Genomic DNA, 23,187 nt, shown 5'->3' on the forward strand with positions numbered 1-23,187 from the left:
TGTTATTTCTAGGTCATGAAATTTTTTCAATGTTCTGAGTGTTTATATCTTCTAACTTATCTAAATCAGTATACATAATTAAATAATAAAAACTTAATCTAGTTTAAATTGAGAGCTCACAAATCCTTCCTTCAGATTATGGGTCCTGTTTCACATCTTTTGTATACAAGGCAATTGATGAGCAGTCAGAATGCCTGGGTTCTATCACTAACTTCCATTCGGTTGTAAATTATGCTGAGTCATGCCATGCCAGTGGACTCCAATTCTTTTATCTTAGTGAGGGGCACTCCCCCACCAACACACTACATCTTTGCTGGAATCAGTGTTTCCTAAAATGTGATTAATACAAAAGTTCATGTTAAGCATTCAAAGAGGTGGAATTTTTAATTGTTACATATTTAATGTTATTTTAATTTATATCAGGAAAAAATATAACCAGTACATCAAGTACATAAGCATGGCTTCACTGATGGTATCAGTTAAAGGATTAGTTTATGTCATTATTTTAAAGCATATTTACTATGCAAGCCAGTTTAACATCAAATTAACTAAATAATGCTGTGACTGGTACACAGACAGTGAAAATGATTTTTGAGCAAGTGGATAAAATGCTGTTGTTGAGGCTATAGCTTGGTGAAAGCTTGTCCCATGAACTTGAACCCTGAGCCACCAAGAGGCCCACCTGCTCAGTATTCAGAGCAGACCTGTGGGGGAAACTGGCCCAGGGTCAGTACAATCTGCACTGATGAATACAATAATAACAAATGGAAATTGAATTCATTATAAATTGGATCCATCACGGAGAGGAGTACATTGTCCTTCCCTGTTTGGAAAAGGCTGTTAGAGAGAAAGCAGTATTCTCCTTGTGAGACAGAGATGGTGAAGAAGATTCCCTCGGTAAGGAAAGAGAGCACCTTCACGCCCAACCAGAAGGCTATGCCTGCCTCAAGAGGCATAGCCTCTTCTTCACTGGTGGGTCGAAGTTGGCTTTGGTTCTGTGTCAGCCTGGTATGTACAGAATGTTTGAAACAAGTCTGCACCTTTGATATGATCTTGCATTTCTAAAGCCACCAATCCATTTTGTGGATTTTAATGTGTGTGTGGCTTAATCGTAGTAACAGCAGTAATACCTTTTCTCCATTTTGCTTGCAAGGAAATATACCTATTTCAGTTTTGGGTTACTTTTGGAAGGCAAAATGAATAAAATGGTCACATTTTAATACCAAAAAAAAAAAAAAAAAAAAAAAAGACTGCAGCCCCGGCTGCAGGTGCTGGGGGAGCACCACACTGTGATGCTGAATCTCCACACGAGAGGCTGGAATGCTCAGAGCACTGGATACCGCCATTTTCCCAGGAGGTTCTTTGAGATCGGTGTCTGCCCGTGCTTTCTGGCTTGAGTGAGTCAGTGTCAGAGGTGCAGGTCCTTTCCCAGGATACCGCCACATCCAGCGGAAGCTGAAGAACATTCTTTCTTGAAACATACAATTATTATTGTTTGTAGTGGTTAGCTTTATTCTCAATAAACCAACATCTGCTTGCTTTTTACTTGTTAAACTTCTTATTTGGTGAAGTACTAAGTCTTTTTCCTGTAATATAATTTTAAAATATGTTATCTCAAAAACTAAAAAATGCGAGAAAGGAAGAAGGAAAGAGGGTGGGAATGAGAGGGGGAAAGGGAGGGAGGAAGGGAACATCATTATGTTCTTAGAATTGTATTTACAAATCATATCGAATTTGTTAAAAAATCATTTAAATTTAAATTAAAATTTTTTTAAATAAAGAAAAATAGGCAAAAAATTAATAAAGCTGCACATTCCTTCCCGGATACTCAAGAATGAAGGGCGCTGCTCCAGGGTGCGTGGGCTGCTCAATCCTGTTTGAAGAGAACGGCAGACACAGAAAATGCGCTAAGTGGTGATCACTTTTTGAACATGCTCTTTTCACAGTTCCAATCCAGATTCCTGCTGACAAGCACCCTGGTGGCAGCAGGTGATGGCTCAAATAATTGGGCTGCTGCCTGTCACATGGGAAACTTAGGTTGAATTCTCCAGGCATTTAGGGCTGACAGTTGGACTCCAGACCAACCTGGTCTCCTTTCCAACCAAAACTATTTCAGTAGTGGTTGTGCTGTGTGACACGCTTACCCTTGGGAAGTTACATGGAGCTGTCAACTTGTATGTGTTGAATAAGGATGTCTTTATTCTTTTATTTTTTAAAAGATTTATTTATTTATTTGAAAGTCAGAGACAGAAGGAGAGGCGAGAGAGAGAGAGAGGTCTTCCATCCGCTGGCTCACTCCCCAGTTGACTGCAAAAGCCGGAGCTGTGCCGATCGGAAGGCAGGAGCCAGGAGCTTATTCCTGGTCTCCCACGTGGGTGCAGGGGCCCAAGGAATTGGGCCATCTTGTACTACTTTCCTGGCCCATAGCAGAGAGCTGGATTGGAAGTAGAGCAGCCGGGACTCGAACCGGCACTGCAGGTAGTGGCTTTACCCACTACGCCACAGCACCGGCCCCAGAATGTCTTTATTCTGTGCAGACATCTAGGCTCAAGCTCAAACCCAATTGTGGCTGGAAGAGAAATACTAACTCACTTAATGAAATCATACACACCATAAAAAACACTCCATGCTCTGCCTACCAAGCTCCTTAATAAGCTCCAGGTGCAGGTTTGGGTACTGGCAGCAAGTGCCAGGGGAGCACAGTGCGACCACCACACAGATGTAGGAGGCTGAATCGCTGAGCTGGGCGGCTGTGATGCGCAGGGAGTTGTGCCCGGGGGTTGGTTCCAGAGTTGCTGTGTACCTTCCATTTGACTTTTTTCTCTCTAAAGTAGTCACGACTATCAGAAGAACTGGAGCTCTCCCTACATCCTGTCTGTACCACCTTATGTTGTTTACCGGGATCACAGTGTATCTGCATTGCAGAGTGCAGTTACCTCCCTCCAGGATGATCAGGGATTGAGGATCCTGCTCCACTTGATTTTTGCCACTCACCCCTATTCAGAAAGCAGAATAAAGAGATTAATCTTCCAGATTGAATACATTCTTACTTTTTTAATCCCTGCCTCGTTCCCCTCAATGAATCCCGGGTGAACTAGAACGTGGTCCTGTTTTTCCCCTTACTGCCACACCAACGTACTACATCTTTACCCCAGATCCTAAGAAATTATTTCTTGGACTGCCTTTGGTCAACCTGACTAAAACTGCCCACTAACTTACAATAATAGTAGAGCCACAAAACCACCAAGGACGTCCTCAGATGTTTCTCCATCCATATGTATTATGCTGAGGGCTGCCTCCAAAAGCTGACTTGTACACAATTTATAGGTTCAGCTTCAACCTCTTCCTCTGCAGCTGCTGCTGCTGCTGCTCTTCCTTCTCCTCCACCTCCTCCTCTAACACTGATTCTCAGGGAGTATGCCAGCCAATCAGAGATCAAGTCTGTGTGATGCACAATCACACCTACAGGCAGGGACAGCGCGAACACTGCCATCTTGAGGTCAGAGCTAGAGTTGCTCAACAAGTCTGAGACGCTTTCTGCTAGGTTTCCTTCTCACTACTTGCAATGTGGTAGCAAATAGAAGCTCCTACACCTCTGCATAAATACAGATCAGTAATCAAGACGTATGCCCACAGGCCTCAGTCTGAACTGTGACTCTACGTTATCTTGCATAGGAGAGGTATAGTCTCCACTTTCTCAACTGAAAAGAAGCACAGCAGCATTTACTTAGCCATTTTTGAAAGATTTAAAAGATATGACTCAAGTAAAGAGTTGCATGTAAGACGCTAGCAGGCACTTATCTCCCAGATAAACTATGAGCTCCCTCAGGATACAAATCTTTGATCTGGTCTATTTCCTATTCCATCCTCAGTATCTAGAATAAGAGTCCATACTAAATTTTTTATTGAATGATAAATGACGACTTTTGTTCCGGTAGTGATAGTATTTTTATCATTCACTTTAAATTCAGCAATGAGTTTTAAAGGCCAACTGTTTATCAGGTGTAACTACAGGTGCTGGCAATCAGTGAAATCCCAGCTCTCCCAGGGTAGAAGCAGAGTACTTCAGCCCAGATGTGGGGAAGGGGCAAGTGTTGAAACTGTGGGGATTCTTTTTCTCTTCAGATGTGAGTCAGTTCTTCAATCATGCCTTTGCTCCACCCCTTTCCTTTTTGAACATAGCTGTGTGTCCACCATCTGATTTATCAAAAAAGGAACTTTTCCTCTCTTTTCATCGCTTCATTAACACGTGCGTTTCTGCTCTTCCTCTTTTCTTCTATTCCCTTCTTTGTTAAAAGTCCTGGCTTGGGGGCCCGTAGCTCTCTCAGCACCTCTCTTGCTCTACTCTGACAAGCAGACAAGGTGCAGATGATACCTTTTCTGGCACATACAGCAATATAACTGCTGAGTCCTTGAACAAGACTGGGGGCTGGGCTTAGTCTCCAAGAATGAGCTCAGAGGTCAAGAAATTGCGTGGTTTTACCTTCAGACGACTTTGGCCATGGAGGAGGAACTGTGGATGTTAGACTCCATTTTCAATTTCACTCATAAAGGTTTAGGTATGCAGGGTACTTACATCTTCTTGCTTGGGTCATTTGTATGATGTTTGCATCAATCACAAAAACTGTGGACACACAAGCACCGATGTGCGGAAACCACAGTGAGCCACAGAGGCAGGCACTCAGCACCAGGCCCTTCCCTGCTGCTCAGAGTTTGTGCTCAGCTCCCCCTGCAGTCCCAGTCACTGTGTCACTCAGAGCACAGTAGTACACGGCCGAGTCGGACTCTTGCACTGACGATTTCTCCAAGTGGAAGGAGCTGCTGTCTTTATTGTACAAGGCTTCAAAACCTCTGCTGCTTCCCTTCTCATTGGCTTTCGTGGCTCTCAGGAGGAGCTGTGGACCTTCCCCAGGATACTGGACATACCAGAAAAGGGTGGGGTACCCTGTGGCTGAATAAGTGCAGTTTATGGTGAGGTTAGCCCCTTCTGGGAGGGTCACTTGGCCTTCCTTCTGCGTCACCGAGTCTCCACGGGTGCTTCCTGGATAGAAAAGGAGATAACTGTGTCATCTTGAATATAAAGCACTCGGGAAAACTTTCAGTTAAAAATTTTGCTAACGTTAACAGAAGAGTTCCAATTTTAAAAGTCATTTTACTTACCAAGTATTAAGAGCATCACAGTCACTAAGCCTAGAGAAGAGTTCATGTCTAGAATGTCGCCTAAATAGCGTTCTTGATTCTTACATGAAGAAATGTTGAAGACACAGTCAAAAGAGAAATCTAAACCTTAACACACAGGAAATGTGCTTGTGTTGGGAAGCCACGCCCCCTGGTGGACGAAGACTGAACTGGGAGGAGATATTTTCCTGGATTCCTTCCAAAAGTAAGATTTACGTCCTCATCCCTAATCTATTTTATAAGGTGCGCTCAGTCTTCAGCAGCCCTCGTAAATCTAACGACCACTGTCAAGGCCTCTAAGGTATTATTTTTAAGCCATGACTAGGAAGTTCCTTAGCAGAGCAGCCCAGGATATTTCTGCAGCTGAGAAGATAACGATCGTCTTGAACATTTAATACAAGCCTTTATAAGCCAGCCTACAAGTCACTGAAATGTCATAAAAGGGTTTTGAACTGAAACCAAATTAACATGAGAAGTCAAGTCATTATTATGAGATTCTATGTTTTTCAGCACTATGCCTCAATTTGTAGAGCAGTAACTGCCATCTACCAGGTGTTCAACAAATATTTGTTAAATTTAGCAAAAGTAATAGACAGGTGGCCATGATTGAGGAATCACTATTACTTCAAAGGCACTATATCTTTCATTCCAAAATTATATCATTATACATCTGACAAGGGGTTAATAATCAGGATATATAAGGAACATAAGTGACTCAATAGCAAAAATCCAAATAATCTCATTTTAAAATGGGATGTAGAGAGGTGGATGCTGTGAGCAGTGAGATAGCCATTGGTTTGGATGCCCACATTCCATATCAGAGCACCTGCGATTAAGTTTAGCCTCTGCTTCTACCCAACTTCCTGCCAATGCATGCAGGAGGCAGCAGATGAGTCAAGTACCTGGGTTCCTGCCACCCGTGTAGGAGATCCAGATGGAATTCTCAGCTCCTGGCTTGACCTGGTCCAGAGCTCTGGCTGTTGTGAGCATTGAGAGTGTCAGCTAGCCTATAGGAAATATCTGTCTGTCTGTCTATCTACCTACTACCTACCTACCTATCATCTCTATCTCTAGCACTCTGCCTTTTGCTTAAATAAAAATAAATAAATAAACTTTTAAAAATGGGCAGTATATCTAAACAGACTTTCTTCAAATGATGACAAACAAATGGTCTACAGTGACATGAAGAAAATGCTTAGCATCGTTAATCATCAAGGAAATTCAAATCAAAACCACAAGAGGGTATAGCTTACTTCAGCTAGAATGACTATTATCATAAAGATAAAGGATAACAAGTGCTGGTGAGGATGTGGAGCAAACAAAACCCTTGACAATGTTGTTGAGAATGTAAATTAGGACAACATTTTTGGAAAACAACAGGTAGGCTCTCAAAATAAGAATTGAATTATCCCATGATCTAACAACCCTAGGGCTGGGTATTTATTCAAGACAAATTAAATCACTCTGTCAAAGAGATATCTGCAATCCATGTTTATTGTAGCACTATTGACAATCACCAAGAAAACAACCTAAGCTTCCATCCACTAATGAATGGATGAAAACAGCCCCACATGAACACAATTGAGATATTACTCTTTAAAAACAGTGAAATCTTGTCACTTCATCACTTGCAACAACATGGGTGAAACTGGAGGTTGTTCTGTTAATCCAAGTGCAGAAAAACAAGTACCACATGATTTCACTCATATGTGGAATATAAAGAAGTCGAACTCAAAGAACCTAAGAGTACAATGGTACTTGCTAAAAGTAGGGAGAGTAAGATGGAGGGAGAGAGATAGGAAAAGGTTGTTTAGGGGTATTAAGTTATACTTGGATACAGTAAGAAGCTCTGGCATTCTATTGTGCAGTAGGTGACTATAGACATTGATGATATACTGTATATTTCTCTGAAAGAAAAAAACAAAAAATGATTTTCAATGCTTTCATAAAAGGTAATGTTAAATGGTTGAGAAGATTGGACACTATACTATGTATACAGATATCAAAACATCAAATGGTACTCCATAAATATGTACAACTTTTAGATATCAGCTAAAAATTTAAATAAGATTTTAATTTTAAAAGACTGCTATCTTGTTAATAAGAACTTCAGGGGGGAAGCAGCACTAATGAAGTCAAATATTTCTGAATTGCAGGATCACTGAAAGGTGAAAACTGTGAGCCCCAGACAGAACAAGCACCATCACTGGGCGCTATGGCACAGCAGGTTAACACCCTGGCCTGAAGAGCCAGCATCCCATATGGGCACCAGTTCAAGACCAGGCTTCTGATCTAGCTCTCTGCTATGGCCTGGGAAAGCAGTAGAAGATGGCCCAAGTCCTTGGGTCCCTGCACCCATGTGGGAGACCCAGAGAAAGGTCCTGATTCTTGGCTTTGGATTGACACAGCTCTGGTCATTGCAGCCAATTGGGGACTGAAGCATCGGATGGAAGACCTCTCTCTCTCTCTTTCTCACTCTCTCTCTTTCTTTCTCTCTGCCCCTCTTCTCTGTCTGTAACTCTGAATTTCAAATAAATAAATAAATCTTCAAAAAAAAAAAAACACAACACCATCACTAAAGTTATTGAATCCCTATGGGATGATCTGAGATCAATATCTTATTCCCTCACTATTTCAATGACTCTGAGATAAGGTTTAGGCCAGCAAATCAGACAGGTGCTATTTCCGTACTCTAAGGAGACCTGCTCCCAAGGAAACTTTTCACACAGATGCAAACTTAGCTCCATCTGTTTTCTGGAGACCACTCTCTGGAGATTCAGATAAAAGACCTCCATGAGTCCAGTGTCAGAATGTGAATAGCTTCTTAGAGACACAATAAGTAAGAACCTGAGGCCCAGATACTGTTAAGGTTCATATAATTCTTCTCTATCTCCCCCACCTTCAAAATCCCATTTGTTAGAACCTGGTGAAGATTGTCATTGGAAAGGAATTCTGGAAAATCCACTACAAACTTCTGTTCTCATATATGGAGAGAGAGCAAAGTAAGCTGGAATGACAGCAGTTGTAGGTACAGAGTTTAGTGTAAAGTTCCAGTTCTACAAGTGAAAAAGTATTCTGGAAGCGAATAGCAGTGATGGCTGCACAACAGCGAAAATGGACTCAATGTCGTGGAACAGTATGTTTAAAGTGGTTGAGTTAGTATTTATGTTATGTGCATATTACCACAATTAAAATTGATTTACACAAACTTTAAAAGATGCTCACCTGGGGGCCAGCGCCGTGCCCCACTTGGTTAAACCTCTGCCTGAGGCGCCGGCATCCCATATGGACTCCGGTTCTAGTCCCGATTGCTCCTCTTCCAGTCCAGCTCTCTACTGTGGCCCGGGAGGGCAGTGGAGGATGGCCCAAGTGCTTGGGCCCCTGCACCCACATGAGAGACCAGGAGAAGCACCTGGCTCCTGGCTTCAGATCGGCGCAGCGTTGGCCATGGTGGCCATTTGGGGAGTGAACCAACGGAAGGAAGACCTTTCTCTCTGTCTCTCTCTCTCAGTCTATAACTCTACCTGTCAAATAAATTAAAAAAAAAAAATAGATGCTCATCCTTAAGATTCTATTCTACACATCTGTTTCCTAGATGCCAATGTAAAAGGAATTTACAAACTAAGGTCACTTAGGAACTAATCATTACTCTCCTAAATTTAGGGCATGAGAAAATGGAGCTGGCTAGAGACGGAAGGAGGAAATGGGGGAGAATAAAAATTTTGGATCATTGACTATTGACTGAGCACAGCAGGCATGAGTCTGTCCACATGAAGAACATAAAAGTCCCCTAATGAATTCAGAAAAATGGCTGTTGTATATTGACATTTTGTATAGTATATTTATTAAAAGGAACTCCAATTTTCTTATTTTCAACTTTTATTTGTTTTAATAGGGAGCTATTTAGCGTGATGAAACTGGACAGAATTTTTAACATCTATATTGAAAAATAAGTGTCCAAGAATTATGAGAAAAAAAACCTTGAAAAACTATTCGTGAGAAGTGAATTACCTTAACAGCAACATGAAGCTACTGCTGGAATGGAATTTAACAAATATATCAATAGAATAAAATTTAAAAGGTGGAAACATATAGTGAAAGTGAGAATTTAATATATTAAAAATGATGATTTGGGCTGGCGACGCGGCTCACTAGGCTAATCTTCTGGCTGTGGCGTCGGCACCCCGGGTTCTAGTCCCGGCTGGGGTGCCAGATTCTGTCTCGGTTGCTCCTCTTCCAGTCCAGCTCTCTGTTGTGGCCCGGGAAGGCAGTGGAGGATGGCCCAAGTGTTTGGGCCCTGCACCCACATGGGAGACCAGGAAGAAGCACCTGGCTCCTGGCTTCGGATCGGCGCAGCGTGCTGGCCGCAAAGTGCCAGCCGTAGCGGCCACTTGGGGGGTGAACCAACGGGAGGAAGACATTTCTCTATGTCTCTCTCTCTCTCACTGTCTAACTCTGCCTGTCAAAAAAAAAAATAATAATGATTTGTTTTTGGAGAAAGTATGGCTTATATAAATACAAATCAAAAAGTTTACATCTTTAGGTAGGAGATGTGTTAGTTACTCTTCTAAGGGCCACTAATTATCAATTACTTTATGGATACAACTGGAGAGGGGGAAGTAAACCAACAGTATGGAAATTGAGCTTTTCCATGCTAGCCATGTTGAAAAGATGGAATGATTTCTTTTTTTTTAAGTTTTTTTTTTATTTGACAGGTAGAGTTATAGATAGTGAGAGAGAGATAGAGACAGAGAGAAAGGGTTTCCTTCCGTTGGTTCACCCCCCAAATGGCCGCTACAGCTGACGCTGTGCCGATCCAAAGCCAGGAGCCAGGAGCCTCCTCCTGGTCTCCCATGTGGGTGCAGGGGCCCACGTAAGATTCATTTATTTTATTCCGAAGGTAGAGTTACAGAGAGAAGGAAAGACAGAGAACAAGAGATCTTCCATCTGCTGGTTCACTTCCCAGATGGCCGCAATGGCTGGAGCTAGGCCAATCTGGAGCCAGGAACCAGGAGCTTCTTCCAGTCTGCTACATGGGTGCAGGAACCCAAGCACTTGGGCCTTCTTCCGCTGCTTTCCCAGGCCATTGCAGTGAGCTGGATTGGAAGAGGAGCGTCCAGGACTCAAACCAGCACTCGCAGGGGATGCTGGTGCTGCAGGCAGAGGCTTAGCCTACTATGCCACAGCGCCAGCCCAGAAAAAATTTCTTACTATAAATGCTGTCATATAGTAGGCACCTTTAGAACATAAATGTAAATATCTTTTACGCACTGAAAACACGCCTAAATCAAATTAATTCAATAAACAATACAAAGCAATGTGATGTTTTAAATTTAAAAACAGGAAGCAAAGAGAGCTTCCAAGGCTTTTCTTATTTAAAACAATGCCCGTGGTATAATATATATTCACTAAATATATGCTGAGCAAATTGATCTGATAATCCAAGAATTCACAAAATTTTTACTGATTTTTCTCTCAGATATTTCTGAACTTTCTTAACCAATTCTTCTATGCCAATCTAACAGTCACATGGAAAACTATTTATTGTGTGTTTACATTTCCTTCAATCATTTCTCACAAATTCTGGATGCTTCATTTCAGGCCAAAGATTCAGGGGTAGGAATGTTTATGACACATAAGAACGCTGGCTGTGATCTATGAATCTAAAGAGCTGTTCTCTTGGAGTGATTTCTCTATCACCAGACATCTGTGCTGCCACAGCCCTGGCCACATCCTGTCTGGGAAGATGATTCCCTCCCTGCCTTGGTCCCGGTGGCAGGCGAAGGTCTCAAACAGACTCGTGAGGTTTTTGTACGCCTCTCTACACGAGTCCTCTCACAGTGTCATCTCTCAGTGTGCAGAAGTACACTGCTGAGTCTTCCAATTGTAAAACAGAGATGACAAGGTTGATGGATTTCCCTGCCTTCTGGAAATTCAATGAGTAGCGACCTTGGCTTGCATTTTGCTGGCTGTAAGAGTCCTGACGAATAAGGAAGATCATCTCCCCCGTGTTGAGCTGCTTGTACCACAGGAGACTGTAACTTCCAGAACTGGTGTCATACGTACAGTGCAGGGTCACGGCTTCCTTCTCCTGTGCCAATATTGCTGGCTGGGCTTGAGTTACCTTCTGGGCAATAGCAGATCCTGAAGACAAAAAGAATCAGAAAAGTTAGAATAGGTGTCGAGATGATGAAATATTCTTTATGCCCTGTTACCCTTCCTTCCCGAAGTCGTCATAAGATGCTTCCTGCACCTCCAGACCTGAGGTCTTAGAGGGAGCCCATTCTCACTGAGGTCATCCCTACCCAGCCACAGTGAAGCCAGGATCACCCCCGGAAGGCTGGAGAGCGACATGCTTTGGTTCCTCTTCAGAATGGAAAATATTTTGTTCTTCAGTTCCAAAGCTGTGCACTGTGGGGTCAGCCTGACAGGGAGAAGGAAGAATTAATGGGTTATGTGTTGCTGCTGCGGCTGCTGCGACAGAACAGGAAGCGGAGGTTTCCTGGAGTAGCAAGTGGGTGTGTGTCATGTGAAGCTTCTCTGTGCACTGGCCAAGAGTCCCACCCACCCCAAAATGCCTTTTTTTTTTTTTTTAATTTTTGACAGGCAGAGTGGACAGTGAGAGAGAGACAGGGAGAAAGGTCTTCCTTTTGCCGTTGGTTCACCCTCCAATGGCCGCCGCGGTAGCGCGCTGCGGCCGGCACACCGCGCTGATCCGATGGCAGGAGCCAGGTACTTATCCTGGTCTCCCATGGGGTGCAGGGCCCAAGGACTTGGGCCATCCTCCACTGTACTCCCTGGCCACAGCAGAGAGCTGGCCTGGAAGAGGGGCAACTGGGACAGGATCGGTGCCCCGACCGGGACTAGAACCTGGTGTGCCGGCGCCGCAAGGCGGAGGATTAGCCTAGTGAGCCGCGGCACCGGCCAAAGATTAATCATTTTATAGGAAGTCAAAGCGTTGAATTAATCACTATAGAACTGCAGACCTGCCTACTTATATAACAATATTCCTCCTCACTTCCAGTGCCTGTCCAGAGGCCTATCTCAGGAACAAACAGCTGGAAAAAAGAGGAAACTAATGTCTCTTTGCTAAAATAAATGAAGGTTTCCATCATTGAGGCCTGTCATAACAGTCTTTTCTTCTCTGTTTGGTTTGAACCGCCAAGTCTGTTCATAAAGGCCATAGGAGATACCAGAGTTGGTCATTTGGTTTTCAGCCTTTAAATTTACCTTTTTCCCACTACTTCACTTGGAACCCAAAATGAGCCACAGAAAGCTGCTATATTCTGTGTGGCCAACTCTGAAGGGAAACTGTCTTACATGATTCAGTATATCTTCTTAGGACAGTTGATCATAGAATCAGTAATTATGGTCAACCATTCTTTGAGTGTGGACGTAAAAATAAGCCACTACACTCATGATGTCACTGAACAACATGACAGACCCACTGCTTACCATAACCTATTTCTTAGGGCCAGATGTTTGAAATGCGGTAGATTAAGCCGCTGCTTGGAATACCACATCCTACAAAGGGGTCCTAGTTTGAATCCCAGATACTCTGCTTCTGATTCAGCTTCCTTCTAATGCATCTTTGGAAGCAGTGGGTGTTGACTCAAGTGCCTGGGACCCTGGCACCCACTAGGAAGCTTAGATAAAGTTCTGGGCTCCTGACTTTGGCCTGGCTCAGCCCTTATGTTGACATTACAGGTATCTGGGGAGTGAACCAGCAGGTAGTGGATCGCTCTCTCTCTCTCTCTCTCTCTCTCTGTGTGTGTGTGTACATATGTGTGCGATTCTGCTTTTTAAATGGATGAAAAATAAAAGATAAATCACATAACTTATTTATTAATATAATACCAAAGTTTATCCTCCTTATCTCAAAATAATTTTGGCTTTGCATAGATTTCTTGAGGCATCTTCAGATCTTGCACTGGAATCACCATTACATCTGATGACTTCAAATATAGAACAATTGTCCTGGTCCCTAAAAACACCCAATATTTTTCTATTATGTGGGTGACTAATTATAATATTTTTTAAAAAGATTTATTTTATTTATTTGAAAGAGTTACAGAGAGAGAGGTCTTCCATCCGCTCGTTGACTCCCCAGATGGCTGCAATGGCCAGAGCTGCCCCGATCCGAAGCCAAGATTCAGGAGCTTCTTCCGGGTCTCCCAAGTGGGTGCAGGGGCCCAAGGACTTGGGCCATCTTCTGCTTTCCCAGGCCGTAGCAGAGAGCTGGATCAGAAGAGGAGCAGCCGGGACTAGAACAGGGGCCCATATGAGATGCCAGTGCTTCAGGCCAGGGCTTTAACCTGCTGAGCCACAGCGCCGGCCCCTATAAGATATTATTAATTCTTGTCATACAATTTGATTCTGGTATGTCTCAATGTATGCTATGTCTATATGCTAGTTTCCATTTGCAATATGTATCATTACATGTAATACATAATATAATACAGTGTATGTTAATGTTTATACGTTAGTTTCCATTTGCAGGCAAGCAATGTGGAAAATTCTATACTAAAATGTCTGGGTGCAAGGAAAGAAGGTGAGGCTTCAGCTCCAGCCACAGGTTTGGGTACAGGATGCAGGTGCCTGGGGAGCAGTGTGTACTCGCCGCACAGAAGTAGACAGCTGAGTCTCCAGGCTGGGTGGCTGCAATGAGCAAGGAGACGTGTTTGGCCACCTTATTCAGTGAAACAGTGAGCCTTTGGTCTTGCTTGTTCTCCAGATTTGAGCGAATGTCTATGATGAGCTGGAGACCCTGTCCAGGTTCTTGTTTATACCATGGGAAATAGCTAAAAGCATCGTTGGAATAAGTACAGTTGATAGCAGAGCTGTCTCCTTCCTGGACACTCAGAGTAGAAGGAAGCTGCTCCACATTCTCTGCTTGGCTCATCCCTGTGCAGAAGTAAAAAGCCAATCATTACTGTCCAGAATTTTCTCTCCCAACAATAAATAGAGGACACCTGAATAAAGCCAGACTTCTCCCTGGACATCCACAAATACACTTCATTCTAAAACAAAACAAAACAAAAAACTCTCAACTCACAGTTCAGCTGCAGCAACAAGAGCATGAATGAAGCTCCAATGGATGTCTTCAGTGTTCTCTCTAGATGAGATCAATTAGACCTGCAATCTCCAGCCAGGAGAGCTACTTCTAGTCTCGGGTTGACCCTTCTTTTCTCTAGCAAGCATTTTGGTATCTCATATTGTTTACCCAGCCAATTAGAAAAAGGTTTTGCCTCTGCTGTAAGCCTTTCATTCAAAATCCACTCAAATGAACGGCCCCATACTCTGCATCACCATAGGTACACTACCATCTAGTGGTCACAGCTCTAACTACTGAACTTGCTGGGTAAGTGTTCTCTTAACCAAGGAGGAACTCGGATGTGTGAAAGCAGCAGTAGATCAAATAAATTAGGTCTTTGATCAGAGATTAAATGCACAGTAAATATGTAAAGACAAAAGTTGATATTTATGCACCTTTTTGAGTCATTATTGGAAATAAGTAGATACTATTGATGCTTATTCCATGATGGACTGAGTTTACATGTTTGAAATGAAGAAAATACCTTGGTTCACCCTCATAGCAAAAGAACATACCTTCCTTCTCAGCCAAATCAATTATCAGGATTTGTCAGCCACAGAAAAAACTCCTCCTTAAAAGAGCATGCAAGGGCCGGCTCCATGGCTCACTTGGTTAATCCTCCACCTGTGGTGCCAGCATCCCATATGGGTGCCGGATTCTGTCCCGGCTGCTTCTCTTCCAGTTCAGCCTCTCTGCTATGACCCGGGGTGGCAGTGGAGGATGGCCCATGTGCTTGGGCCCCCTGCACCTGCATGGGAGACCAGGAGGAAGCGCCTGGCTCCTGGCTTCAGATCGGCGCAGAACCAACCGTAGCAGCCATTTGGGAGGTGAACCAACGGAAGGAAGACCTTTCTCTCTGTCTCTCTCTCTGTCTATAACTCTACCTGTCAAAAAAATAAAATAAAATCTCAGTGACAAAGGAGCATCGAATAAGTTCCAAGAGATATTTGTATTACAAACTTAAGAAACCATTTGGCCTATAGATTGGGTTGCTATGCAATGAGAAATCTAACATCTTCTTAAGAAATCCTTTTCTACTGCTATGTAGCTTATATTCTGCTAAGTAATGAAAGAAAGAGTAGAAATTCTCAGAAATCATGAGGCTGGAAATTCAAAAAATGTAACTCCATGTATGTTTATTTGGGGGTATATCTTTATTTTCTGAAATAAAAATGGATGATATTAAAAGAGTGTGTCCTTAAAGGCAGTGGTTGGCTTAAAGCCTTGGTGGAAATTCCTTTAGAATGCAAGCAACCCTCCTACAATGGATTTCTACTGCCTTGGATGTTGCTGGCTCAGGTTTCATACTCTATCACTTTTTCTCAAAAACTCCACTAAAATATCCTTTCCCCCAAGATAGTAGTAAATCCTGTATATTCTGTAAATTCCCAGGGTCATCTCCCTCTGCCAACTGCTCCTTCTCGTCTCCTTTAATTTCTTGATACTTTCTGATACCTCTCCAAAAATAAATCTGTGAAAGCCTAAAAGTTGCAGATGTGTGGTGTGAGGTTAGTACAAATAGGAAAAAGGGCCTAAAGAATTTAGAGACATTATTCCTGGGAAGCATAGACTCCCTTGTCTCCAGAAGTGGAAGCCCTGTTCCCGTGACTTGAATTCATTTCTCTCACGGAGTGATAGAGAATATATCTAACCCCTCACTCACATTTCACAACATTAAGGATGTAAGGAAAGTTATGAGAAACAATCTCATTTCATTATATAAATGCACATAAATTCTCATATATGTAAAATGCATGCTTGTACAAATATAAAAATTCTCCATTCTGGGGCCGGCACTGTGGCGCAGCGGGTTAATGCCATGGCCTGACTTGCTGGCATCCCAAATGGACACGGGTTCAAGACCCGGCTGTTCCACTTCCTGTCCAGCTCTCCGCTGTGGCCTGGGAGAACAGCAGAAGATGGCCCAAGTGCCTGGGCTCCTGCATCCACATGGAAAACCTAGAAAAAGCTCCTGGCTCTTGGCTTCGAATAGGCACAGCTCTGGCCATTGCGGCCAATTGGGGAGTGAAGCATCGGATGGAAGACCTCTCTCTCTCTCTCTCTCTCTCTCTCTCTCTCTCCCTCACCTCTCTCTCTCTTATTTTCAAATAAATAAATAAATATTTAAAAAAATTCTCCATTCTAAGAACTTCATATTCTATCACTCATTTCCCACATGATAGAATTCTCAAATCCTTTGTTAGACAAAATGTGTTTCTCTCTTCTTTGATATATATTTTAGGTTAACACTAGTGGCATTCAAAAAATGCATGTAAATTGAACATTATGGAAAAAACTATACACTAATTTCTAATTTTTATTGCACAAAAATGTGTTTGATTTCCATTTTCCCACAAACTTGTTGAAGTCAGTCTTCTCACTGCATTTATAAGACATATTCACTAATACACTCTGTTGCCTCAAAACCATGAACACATAGTTCAGTTGCAGCCAAGCCACAAGAACATGAATAAAGCTCAAATGTCTTCATTATTCTTCCAATAGGCTCAGTACTAGATCTCATATTTGCCCTCTTGATTTATGGAACCACAACTGAATGTAATGGTCTGAATAAGATGATTCATATGGAGCACAGTTCCATATAATAATTAATTTCCCAGAAATCTTTCATTCAAGATATACAAACTTCATGCATTTCATAAATACAACTTTAAGAACATAGTAATTCTTCCCACCGTACCCTCCTCCCAACTGCACTCCCTCCCTACTTCCTCCTTCCTCTCCTATTCCCATTCTTATTTCTTACTAAGATATATTTTGATTAACTTTATACAAATGATATTAACTTTATACTAAGCAAAGAGTTCAACAAATAGTATAAAAAAAAAAACTGTTCCTCAACAGCTGAGACAAGGGCTGTTCAAAGTCATAACACCTCAAAGTGTCAATTTCACTTCCATAGATTACCTTTTAGGTGCTCTATTAATTACCACAGATCAGGGAGAACATATGGTATTTGTGCATTTGGAACTGGCTTATTTCACTAAGTATATGTTTTCTAGTTTTATCCATTTTGTTGCAAATGACAGCATTTCATTTTTTACCATTGTGTAGTATTCCATGGTGTACATATCTCATAGTTTCATTATTCAGTTTTTGCCTGCTGGGATCCTGAGCTGTGCATGTCCACACCCTCCTCATAGAGCCACAGTAGCCCTCTAATTTGTTTGGAGTTTCCTTTGCAGTTTTCTCCCCATCTCTTCCCTGAGATTGTACTTTCTCCACTATTTTTTAACTATCTTCCCCTAGACTAGTGCAGTAAGCTCTCTCCCCTTTCCACCATATTGGAATCTGCCCTGTATTATAATCATAACACAGGCATCACCACAAAATTCCCAGCCCCACAATTATTCATTTGAATATTGCCTGACTCATTGCCAAAGTACTGGCCTGGGAAAGCTTTTCTAGCACCTTCGTGGACTGTCTGCTGTGTGGGGACAAGGCTCCCCTTAGTCTCCCAATTCTAATAATCATTTTGGCTGATAATGCATGAATTATATTCATTGTGTTTTCATTCTTAAGGGGTGCCCACCTGGAATAATAAACACACATTGCCATTTTTTAGGAAAATACTTATTCATCACCTGAATGTTGAGGGTGGTGCCATCACTTTTGGTTCACTCCTTCAAAAGCCACAGTCTGATGGACTGGTTTGTTAACAGAATAACAATGAGTTAGCCTGAACCACCTTTCCTACCTGAAATGTTAAATATTTATACAAATTGGAACACCCATTCTGATGACCAAACTGATTGGACCAAGGCTTTTCAAGGCCAAAAATGCAGAGATGGAAGTGTCTTGGTTTCATTAGGCATATTCTCATTGTCCAGCAATATGGTGCTTCAGGAATGACACAGGGGAAATAATGCTAAGAACAAATCAAGGAAATCTAGTTTCTTTCCACCAGCTCACTTACTATCAGATTCATACTAGCACCTTATGTATAGTATCTACCTTAGCAAAATAAATTTGGACAAAGGATTTCTAAGGGCTCTTCTATCTCTAAAATGTGTTTATATTATTTAATATGGTAAATGTTTGTTAAGAACTGGTTTATGCAACATGAAGTTGTATGAGAGTGGAGAGAACTTGTCCTGCATCCTGGAACTCCAAGATCATTATTATGTCCACATTCAAACTGGTGTGTCTGAAGTCACTGCTATCCAATCCTTGGGTCTCTTCAGAAACAGAGACATGATCTTTCAGATAAGTTTTTGTCTAAATTTTCACTTCTCCTGTAATATCAGTGATGAATTATGAGTCAAGGAAAACCCAAATCCATAGCAAAATGGAATACAATGAAGAAAATCACAGTTAATGATATGAAATTAAACTCTGTTGAGCCATGGCCAATTAGAATGCATCTTTCTGGAGATTTATTTCATACATTATCTACAATGTACCATCTGTTTGTTGTAGGGAAAAAAACAACTCAGCAACTTGGAGAATGAGGAAGTGGTAGTTGAGTTTACTAATATGTAAAGCAAAAAAAAAAGCACATTCTAAAATAGTCTGATTGCTTTCTGGGTTTCAGCTCTCTCCTTCCAAGTTCAGCTTTGGGAGTTCATGATTCCCAGTGATGACTGGCTACGTAATTTATGACACTCAGAGCAAAATTAAAATTTGGGGTCCTTTGTTCACATTGCAGGATAAATTTGCTATGAAGCAATAAATGAAAATCCCTATTTAAAAATATTTTATTGCTTACAAAACACAGTATAGTTTATAATGATATAACAGTCATGATATAAATTTGCAAATTTCAAAATGCATGTTCGTATCATAATTTGTATAATAAAAATTATAATATACCTCAATTGATAGTAATATTTTTCCAGCTCTCATTTCTGAAAATTTATTTGCTATAAAAATTGATACTTTTGGGCCGGCGCCGTGGCTCAATAGGCTAATCCTCTGCCTGCGGCGTCGGACCCCGGGTTCTAGTCCCGGTCGGGGCACCGGATTCTGTCCTGGTTGCCCCTCTTCCAGGCCAGCTCTCTGCTGTGGCCTGGGAAGGCAGTGGAGGATGGCCCAAGTGCTTGGGCCCTGCACCCCATGGGAGACCAGGAGAAGCACCTGGCTCCTGGCTTCGGATCAGCGCGCTGGCCACAGCGGCCATTGAGGGGTGAACCAACGGCAAAAAGGAAGACCTTTCTCTCTGTCTCTCTCTCTCTCACTGTCCGCTCTGCCTGTCAAAAAAAAAATTAAACAGTTTAAAAAAAAAGAAAAAAAATTGATACTTTTAGCAACTTTATTTCCAAGTATCATGATGGAATGCAGAGTCAGTTGCTCTAGAAATGCAAGATTATAAACAGAATTCCTCATCATTTTCAATTTGAGAAGAATATTTCTGTTGACATAATTGATACCAGAACTCTTAGGACTATATTATATACTACGACAATATTTGCATAATTACCTGATAAATATGTTTGAGTAAATCAAAGCTTGATATGTCCAGTAGAATAGGTTTTCTAAAACTATTTAGCTGTTAATATAAATCAGGTTCACATAAGTCTGAACTTAATTTTAAGCCTTAGTTAAAAAATACAATTATTAAGAATTTGAGACAGCAATAGCAAAGCATTGAGCAGAGAACTAGACTCTTCCTGGGATTGAGGCCTTTAGCCACTGAACAGGTCTAACCCAAGAGGTTGGTCATGTTCCTGTCTTCACTGGAGTCTACTCATGTGGCTTCATTTCAGTGCTAAGGATCCTGTTCCTTCCTGGTCACGACTCTATATTAACATAAAGTATTTGGCAAGGTTGGAATTCTACATGCTGTCATTGAACCACTGCATGTTTAAACTTTGGTTTTGATTGTCAGACATCTCAATTTGTGGCTACAGCAGAAACGGATTTCTTTAAAGTAGTTGTGGAAGCTTTCTGATTTGTATCTCAGACCTTGAATGATGTTACAAAATCATGGATAATAGACTCATTCAAAATGCAAGAAATGAAAATATATTTAATGTAACAAAATGAGAAGTTCAATGAGCTCTTCCTTGTAAAGTGCTATTTAGAAAAGATTAAAAAAGAACATTTTTGTCAATGATGTATGTAAGCACACTGTATAGATTAAATCAGCACAACTCATGTGCATATTGTGATTCTGGACTCTTCTATACAGCATAGCTCAGAATAAATGCTATGATGTCAAATTCACTCAGTGGGAATCCTACCCCACCACCCCATTTCAATAATTATGTGATCAGATAGATTAGTTATACTGTATAGTACCGAATTTAGTTGTGTGCAAAGTGGAGAGGTATTATCAGTACTTAGATCATGCATGTAATAGCCTAAATAGAGTGCCTGACACTGAATGACATTAAATATTTTTCACATACCATATACATACACATATACATCTCACATGCTCTTCCTTTTTCCTGGAAACTTGAACTACCTACAATTAATTGAGGCATTGAGACATTTCTATTTGTAGACTACCATGTATTTTTCTAAGTCCTCCTTCTCACCACAGCAATTTATATGTAGGTTATGTATGCTCCACCAGGGAGACCATTGTGACAATACAATACACTGACATCTTTATCAGTTGTTCCATGATTCCATATTAGAACTTCACTCCTGTACAGCGATTTCTGGGAAGAAAAGCATATGAAAGCCAAGTAAAATGACACTCCTGAAATGTCTAACTTAGCAGAGATAAAAGTGGTCCAACATCAATCAGAAAACCCAAAGCAGCACAAATGCTACTGCAGAAGCCACGTGCCCCTCCTGTGGTAGGGCTGGGGCTGAAGCCCAGCTGCAGTTTGGGTCCAGGTTACAGATGCCCTGGCATCACTGTGCCTCTGCTGCACAGAGGTAGGTGCCTGAGTCTTCCAGTTGGGTGGCTGTGATGTGGAGGGTGCTGTAGCGCTCCTGAGAATTAACTGTTGCCTTCAACCTTCCATTCTGTTTTGTCCCTGAAGCTATGAAGAACAGACTGACGAGGCCGCTCTCAGGATTTTGTTGGAACCACTGTACACCTCTCACTGAAGTAGAAAAAGTACAGTTCAGGGTAGGGCTGGCACCCTCCTGGACACTCAGCCATGAAGGACTCTGCTTCACCTCCAGCCCGTTTGCCCCTGCTTGGAATGGAAAAGCAACATATATGACATTGCTGGTTAACCAATGATGCAGTTTCCAAAACTGTAAAATATCCCAACAAACACCCCTTGAGGGGGTAAGACCGTGTCAGAGCCTTGTTCAGCTCCCCACATCCTCCCTTCCACCTGTGGAAAACCCCTTACCTCCCTCTGGGATAATCCCAACTCACAGAAAATCTGAGCCAACAGAAGCCCCAGCAGAGCCGCCAGTCTTCTTCCCATGGCTCCTTGCCTGGTTGTTGGGATGCTGTCACTCCTACTCTACTGGTTATTAAGTCTTGGGTCCAGACTTTGTTCTTATAGTCAACAGGTTCCGTGAAATTCATAAAGAACCATTCACATCTAAGCTCTGTCAATCATCATAACAGGAAACTCCACCCAACACGTCCCAGTGAGACTGCACAGTATCAGCTCCAGCACTGTAAGTGTGAGCAGTGCAGGGGGGCAGCAGACAACTTTTCCAGGATGAAAGCTATTTTTTCTTAAACAGTTTATGGAAGAGAAGTGAGAAAGTGTGTAAGGACAGTGGATGGTACTCCAGGGAAGAATCAATGGCTTTTTTTCAACTGGGTTAAGCAGAAAAACCCTATGTAGGGTTCGAATTCAACAGTTTGAAAATAACATGCATTTAATAATATTTAATGGATTGCTTTGTTTACTGAAGTAGTGAGTACTTTTTTTTAAATTTTTGTTTATTTGAGCAGCAGGGAGACAAACACTGACAGATACACATAGAGAGTTTCCAACCATAGGTTCACTCCCTCAGTGTCTACAATTGCTGTGAATGGGCTGGGCCAAGCTGAAGCCTGTATCCAAGAACACAATCCAGAACTCCCACTTGTTTGACAGAAACCCAGTCACTTGAGCCATGATGATACCACCAAAGGTATATATTGGCAGGAAGCTGGAATCAAAAGTCAAAGCTAGGCATCAAACTCGGGCTTCCCAATGCGAGAACAGAAGTCTTAATCAGAGTCTGACCAAACTCCCCTTCCAAATGCAAATTCTTCTTGGGCTGACACCGTGGCGCAGTGGGTTAAAGCCCCGGCTTTAAGTGCTAGCATCCCATATGGGCGCCGGTTCTAGTCCTGGCTGCTCCACTTCCTATCCAGCTCTCTGCTATGACCTGGGAAAGCAGTAGAAGATGGCTCCTGCACCCTTGTGGGAGACCCAGAAGAGGCTCCTGACTCCTGACTTTGGATCGGCTTGCCTCTGGCCATTGCAGCCATTTGCGGAGTGAACCAGCAGATGGAAGACCTCTCTGTCTCTACCTCTCTCTATATATAACTCTTTCAAATAAATAAAAAATAAATCTCTTAAAATAAAAAGACAAAGGTAAATTCGTGAAATCATAAGAGTTCTAAAAACTCATAACAAATGTTCACTATCTGCATAGAAAATGGTTCTAATAGGAGTTAAGGTTTCTTAAAAGATATGTGTATGATATCTATTCTAATTTAATTTCTACTTCTCCCCTTTTGCCCAACTCTCTCCTCATTCACCCTGAATCCCACATAGCAGATTCTAATCTTGCCACACAAGGATGGTCAAATTAAGTATTGTCTTCTTCCTTTTCCTCTTCTATTTTTGTTCATTATCTTTTCTTCTATTTATCATTTTTCCTTCTAGACTCAGAGAGGATACATGAACATATCCAACATCTGAAGCATGGGAATAATTTTCAGGACAGTGAGTTTGGGAAATTTTAATAATACAAAGTAAAATTTGAAAACAGAAAATGAAAATGTTTTCTGTTGAGCTTCTGTGCTCACAACGCCC

The 23,187-nt window shown here is 41.9% G+C and overlaps 2 gene segments (V, D, J or C); both read right to left on the reverse strand.

The window, feature by feature from the left end:
* Positions 1–4,706: 4,706 nt before the first annotated feature.
* LOC133770490 (T cell receptor alpha variable 9-2-like) lies at positions 4,707–5,206 on the reverse strand. The segment is given in 2 exon segments: positions 4,707–5,041; positions 5,161–5,206. Coding segments are annotated over 2 exon segments (381 nt in total).
* A 5,793-nt stretch (positions 5,207–10,999) lies between these two features.
* Positions 11,000–11,532, reverse strand: LOC133770491 (T cell receptor alpha variable 14/delta variable 4-like). The segment is given in 2 exon segments: positions 11,000–11,322; positions 11,484–11,532. Coding segments are annotated over 2 exon segments (372 nt in total).
* Between the last annotated feature and the right edge of the window lie 11,655 nt (positions 11,533–23,187).

The sequence above is a fragment of the Lepus europaeus genome, chromosome 11, assembly GCF_033115175.1.
Source record: "Lepus europaeus isolate LE1 chromosome 11, mLepTim1.pri, whole genome shotgun sequence".
NCBI classification, from domain to species: domain Eukaryota; kingdom Metazoa; phylum Chordata; class Mammalia; order Lagomorpha; family Leporidae; genus Lepus; species Lepus europaeus.